At 25.9% G+C, this 6,483-nt stretch overlaps 1 protein-coding gene across 1 annotated transcript; it reads left to right on the top strand.

Moving 5' to 3' along the window:
* The first annotated feature begins 1,405 nt into the window (after positions 1 to 1,405).
* LOC145057467 (cyclin-D4-1-like) lies at positions 1,406 to 4,104 on the top strand. Its single transcript, XM_079005309.1, has 6 exons — positions 1,406 to 2,021; positions 2,218 to 2,304; positions 2,449 to 2,547; positions 2,640 to 2,841; positions 2,937 to 3,040; positions 3,692 to 4,104. The coding sequence occupies exons 1-6, from the start codon at positions 1,698 to 1,700 to the stop codon at positions 3,902 to 3,904; spliced, it is 1,029 nt and encodes a 342-aa protein (XP_078861435.1). The 5' UTR covers positions 1,406 to 1,697; the 3' UTR covers positions 3,905 to 4,104.
* The last annotated feature ends 2,379 nt before the right edge of the window (positions 4,105 to 6,483 follow it).

Raw genomic sequence — 6,483 nt, 5'->3', positions numbered from 1 at the left:
ACTGAAATTATGACATTACAAACCACATGGACCATTAATTTTTTTTTTATATCACTTCACTTTATTCTATTATAATTTCTCTATTATAATAAATGAATAAGTTTATTTTTCTATTTACAAGTGTCACAATATTAGAAATTTTCATTAATATTATATGCCACATGTCAACCTATTAATTCTCCATTTTAAATTTTAAATTTTAAATTTCCCACTTTAATTACACTAAATTAATAATTGATAATTGATTATTCATTTTAAATTTTAAATTTTAAATTTTAAATTTCACACTTTAATTACATTAAATTAATAACATTAAAATAGAAAATAAAATAAAATTAATATATATTATATGGCGATTTAATTTCATTTATTTATTTAAACCAATGATTATAATTTTATATAACTAAAAAAATATCTCTTAATTAATAGTTTATTTAAGATAATTTATTTGAAATAATTGATTAATAATTTTAAATTTTTACTATGAAAGTTTAACTAATTCTATAACCGTGGTTCTCACGAGTTATAAACTAGTAAATAAATAAGTTTATTTTTCTATTAACAAGTGTCATAATATTAGAAATTGTCATTAATATTATATGTCACATATCATGCAATATGTCAATATATTAATTATCCATTTCAAATTTCAAAATTTAAATTTCCCACTCTAATTACATTAATTTAATACTTGATTCTTCATTTTAAATTTTAAAATTTAAAGTTCACACTCTAATTACATTAAATTAATAACATTAGAATAAAAAATAAAATCTACTATAATAAACGAAGATAATTTTGACACATGTCAATCTCTAATGAGTTTTGACACTTGTCATTTTGTCATAATTTTTAAATAAATAATATCCACATGTCAATTTATGATTTTTTCTAATTTTTAAAATTAAAAAAGCCACATAATACTTATAGTTATATTTGTAAAGTATCAAATGTAATAAATATTATAGTAAATTGCAATTAATATGTTTTTTCATTACTTATTTCAAAATTTATATTTTAAAACACACTTATTATTTGCATTTTAATATTTTATTTTTTAATCAACCTGTGTAATACACGAGTTTTACACCTACTAAAATTAATATATATTATAAGGTGATATAATTTCATGTATTTATTTAAATCAACGATTATAATTTTATATAACTAAAAAAATATCTTATAATTAATAATTTATTTGAAATAATTGAATAATAATTTTAAATTTTCATTATAGAAATTTAATTACTTTTATAACCATGGTGTTCACGGGTTATAAAAGAGTTTAATAACCTAAGCCAAAGATTTATAAAAATGAATATTTTGATTTAAAAAATAAAAAGTTTTAGAGGGCCTAAGAGAGAGAGATTTAGATATATATACACACTCACTTACTTCATCTCTCTCCTATCACTATGCCCTAAAAACAAAACCCTTTACACTTCAATTTCTCTTCTCCTCTACATACGCCGCATTCTTTGCTTTTTATTTTACTCATACTCTGTTTATTGAGAGTAAAATACACCGCAAAGAGTGCGTTCTTCATCTCTAATCTTCAATCAGATCGATCTCTGCGGCACCTACTAAAGACCCAGTTTTAATCTGTATTTACTCTTTCATTTCTGTTTTAAATCATTCAATCAAAGGTAGTGGGGATTGCCCCCTTGAAAGTTCTTGTGTTCTTGAAGGCTTCTTTAATGGCTGATTGCCTGCTATCTAGTTTATTATGTGCTGAAGATAATGATAGTTTATGTTATGAGTATGATGATAATCACAAGAACGTGGATGATAAATTTTGGGGCCATGGGAATCATCTAAATATTAATCAAAATCAGCCCTCAATTAAGAATCATGATGCAGAGGACTCTGTTCTTGATTTTCCTTTGCAAAGTGACGAGTGTTTGTCTGTGTTGTATAAAAAAGAAAGTGAACAGTTTGTGGGTTTGGATTATTTGATGAAATTAAGAAATGGGAATTTGGATTTCGTTGCGAGACAACAGGCGGTTGATTGGATTAAAAAGGTTTGTTCATGTACATCATCATCTTCTACATTTTTTTTCGATGAATTAAATGACTTCTTTCGGAAATCCTGGATTTTTTGATCTGGGTTATAAACATCCCTTACAAATTCACAGAAAAAAAATTCATTTTTTATTTCTAAATTTGGGCAATCTTAATATTTCTAACACTTTTTTCGTTGCTTTTGACTTTGACCAGGTTCATGCTCATTTCAACTTTGGACCCTTGTGTGCATATTTATCGATCAACTACTTGGACAGATTTCTTGCTGTCTATGAATTCCCTGTAAGTTTACTATTCATTTTCATCATGGTTTATGATTCAACACCAAGTTATTTAATTTTGTTAGAAATTTTTAAAACCTCAATTCAATGTTCATTGATTATACCGAATATAAATGCAATCTTACATATGCCATTTAATGAACAGAAAGACAAAGCTTGGATGATGCAATTACTTTCAGTAGCCTGTTTATCACTTGCTTCCAAAATGGAAGAGACTGAAGTACCCCTCATTCTTGATTTACAGGTCAAACTTGTTTTCATAATAAAGATCTTGACTTTTTTTGTACTGTGATTTTAAACTTGATTTTGATGTTGAGTATGTGAATGAATCTACAGGTTTGTGAATCAAGATTTGTATTTGAAGCAAAAACCATTCAGAAAATGGAGCTTCTTGTGTTGACTACACTGAAATGGAGGATGCAAACAGTGACTCCATTTTCTTTCGTTGATGCTTTCATCGGGAAACTCGATTGTGATCAACCCATTTCAAGATCTTTAATTTCAAGATCAACTCAACTTATATTATGCTTCACTAATGGTAATTAAAACTTGCATTTTGTCTAATATGTTATGTGTTGCGATATGATCGAGTTGATGAGAAAGAGGGCTAAAATGGTAATTTTCATCATGTAGGAATTGACTTCTTGGAATTTAAACCTTCTGAGATAGCAGCAGGAGTGGCAGTTGCTGTGGTTGGACAAACTCAAATTTCTGCCCTCTTTCAACATGTACAAAAGGTAATGATCATATAATGCCTTCTTTCTTTTGTACATTCTGCATGTTTAGTTGTATTTTAGCTTAATTTGTTATCATGATGATATAAAAAGATTTAAATCTTTCATCCAAAGCTAATATAATTCACAATCATGCTTTTATAGAATAAATCCAGTATTTTTTATTACACAAAAATGAATTATTAGGGTCCACCTTGATTTCTTTAGCTTTTGGAAAGGATTAGCTTAAAGATTGATGATATCGATTAGTACTCATTACATTCTCTCTATTATTATGATATGGCTTTTTAAAAATCTTTTTTTTTTGCGAGCTATTGCTTAATATCTTGTACTTCATGCATTCGAAGTTGTACAATGCTCCAAACATGGCTTTTTTTTTTTTGTGTCTCTAAAATCGATCCATCGATAAAGATCGATGCTTTTTACTACTATTGATTAAATTCCATCTTTTTTTGATTAAATTCCATCTTTTTTTGATATGGGTTCCTGTTAATACTTTTCCTAGGAGCTATAATTAGCAATAACACAACAATAATTACAATAATTTGTACTTTTAGACTTTTAGTATTAAAACTTGTATATTGTTTCCAAGATCGATGATTTTGACGAGTACTAATTAAATTTATTTTCTTTGTTTGATTTGTGTTTTCGAAGGAGAGGATTCTTAAATGTGTGGAATTGGTTAATGAGTTAAGCGGTGGTTGTACCAAGAGCAGAAAGAGTGGTACAGTGCCACGAAGCCCCATTGGTGTTCTCGAAGCTTCATCATGTTTGAGTTACAATAAGAGCGATGATTCAGGAATCGAATCAACCACTAGTAAAAGGAGGAAGCTCAACGATAGAACGCCTTCTCATTTGGAACTTTAGATTGTTTTTTTTTTTAATTATCTATAAATAATATGCTTGAATTTGTTTATTTATTTTTAATTTTTGGTAGGATGAGTGTTTGATGTGCTTATGATAAGAGAAAAAAAAATGTCATGGGCTTTTAAGTTCTTTAAGAAAAGAGAAAATGTACATTAAGTTTTTAATGTTTTTTAATAGAAGCAATTTGTTGTAGTTTTTTATTTTAAGACTAAATGTTTATTTATGTATTGATGCATTATATTATTTCCATTTTATGTCGTAAAAGTTGTTTTGTAGAGGGAATATGAAACCATGATTTATTTTAGAACCAACATATATTTGAGATTTTATTGTAACATGCTTAAATGGTTATAATGTAGCTTTGTAATTTGTATAAGTTGCATAAATTGGAAAAATATAAAACACTTGTAAAATTCAGTAACACATGAAACATTCATGCATAACTCTATAATAAGAAGTTAGAACATTGTTGCATAAATTACTTTATTGCATGAATTGGAAAAACAATGACATTTTTTTACATTAACAAGCATTTAAGTCTTTGTTTTTAATATATATTTTTATATTATATGAATGGAAAATGAAAAAGAGGCAAAAAAAAAAAAAGGTTTGATATCTCTAGGTACTTAACTAGTCGCGAGTTTAGGAACTTGGTTTTGAGTGGACTAAAATCCTTGAGAAGAGATTCACGGGTACAAGTTTGTACATGAATTTTAAAAGGCTTAGAGTCGATGAAATTAATGTATTAAACACATAAGTTGGATTAATCGATTAATCGGATAAAGTACCTTAATGGTTTAAGCCGGAAACACAACTTAATGTATTAATAGACTATCCATTAATCTATTTGCCCTTTTTTTTTAACTCTCAACTTCTGTAACATTAAAGTTGATGAATATTATTAAAATTGACAAATATTATAAAAAAGAATATAAAAATAAAATGTTCATCTAATCTCATTCAAACATTATGTATTTGACACTTTATATATAAGACAAACATCATTACTCATTCATACAGTTCAAAAAAAATTTCTATTTAGAAAACTTTTTTGTATTTAAGTCATATTAAGTCCTTATGAATTTGAAAATGTATACTACTTCAAACTTGTTATTTGTAATTTAGTTACTCAACACCGAAGAGGTGGCAATATCGGTTTATTTACCTAAAATTGGTCGATTTTTGATACATTTCTTTTGAAGGAGTTAAAAAGGGTAAATTTTAATAGGTGAGCTAAAAATAAAATGGTTTAAAAAGATCGATCACGTCATTCCAACCAAAAAAAATTATTTAAAACACAAAAAAGCAAAAAAAAAAAAAAATCATTTATCTAAAACACAAGAACATGGTTATTTTTATTAAGTCTTTTTGTTCCCAAAGGTTATATATTTTTATTATCCTTTTAACTTTTTGCGTATTCCAATTGGGTAATAATTTGTATATACAACAATTTATATTTTATTAATTTTATATAATTACATACATATGTATACAACTCCCTTACTTACTGTTCTGATTCGTTATAGAAAAGTACAAATTCTTGGATCCGACCATTTCACCATCTCCCCTGTAGAGCATTAGTGGCAGGAGTTAGGAGTAGGTAAATGCATCAAGATTCACTATAAATGAAGTGCGTGAAATCTTCCAAGAAACTGCACAAAATTGAATGTTTCTACGAATAGAAACTTGTTTTAATTTCTTCACGGAATTGGGATGAAATAATTTGAAGTTTTAAGACACGAAACATATCTTCTTGGTTTTGGGGTATTTTCACAAGTTGATATTCTCTTTGAATAAATCTAACCCTTATCCATTTTTATCTGATAAATTAATTTTTTTATGATGTAAGAACAACTAAAATCACAAATTATTTTAAATATAAGTATATAAACAAACACAATTAAGATTTTACTTTTGATAAGATTTTATTTTGCTTAGTAAAATCAATTATTATTACGGATTACTTTTATATAATAATCATCTGGTTTTTATAACGCATATACCAATAGCGTTGGACTTGTTTAAATATACCAATCAAACATAAAAATATCATACAGACAATAAAAAAAATCAAATAGGAGACAAGAAAATATGTCTGGATAAAGGGTGTGCTAATTGTTTGAAAATCTTTCTAAGAAAAACACAATCATTGTTCCTCATTCCCATACTCATGAATCATGTGAGTATCAATCAAGGCTACCTCTTTTCAAATTTTGCAAATATGGAGAAATGTAATTGCATTATATAACATATAAATACAGATATACTATTGAACCCATTATAGCTCCATTATATTCGGATATTTTAGTTTTTGGATTTATTTATATCAAAATTAAATAATTATTTTGGATTTCTATGTCTACGAAAATAAGCACTGAGTAATCCAAAAAAAAATCAAATAATAACTTTTTATTTATTTAATTATATTTTATTTTAAAATATTTACTTTATTAGTTTATTAAAATTTTAAATTTTTTTATTATATTAGAAAGTTTGACACAAATAAAAAACATTAATATAAGAAGACATATATATATATATATATATATATATATATATATATATATATATATATATAT

Source organism: Lactuca serriola, chromosome 6 (assembly GCF_051521515.1).
Source record: "Lactuca serriola cultivar US96UC23 chromosome 6, Lser_US96UC23_V15, whole genome shotgun sequence".
Lineage (NCBI taxonomy): Eukaryota > Viridiplantae > Streptophyta > Magnoliopsida > Asterales > Asteraceae > Lactuca > Lactuca serriola.
The sequence above is the reverse complement of the archived record's forward strand: the minus strand, read 5'-3'. Positions and strand labels throughout refer to the sequence as shown.

Coding starts and splice junctions, on each gene's coding strand:
- LOC145057467 (XM_079005309.1), top strand. CDS start 1,698: ATGGCTGATTGCCTGCTATCTAGTTTATTATGTGCTGAAGATAATGAT. Junction 2,022..2,217: donor CGGTTGATTGGATTAAAAAG/GTTTGTTCATGT, acceptor GACTTTGACCAG/GTTCATGCTCATTTCAACTT. Junction 2,548..2,639: donor CCCTCATTCTTGATTTACAG/GTCAAACTTGTT, acceptor ATGAATCTACAG/GTTTGTGAATCAAGATTTGT.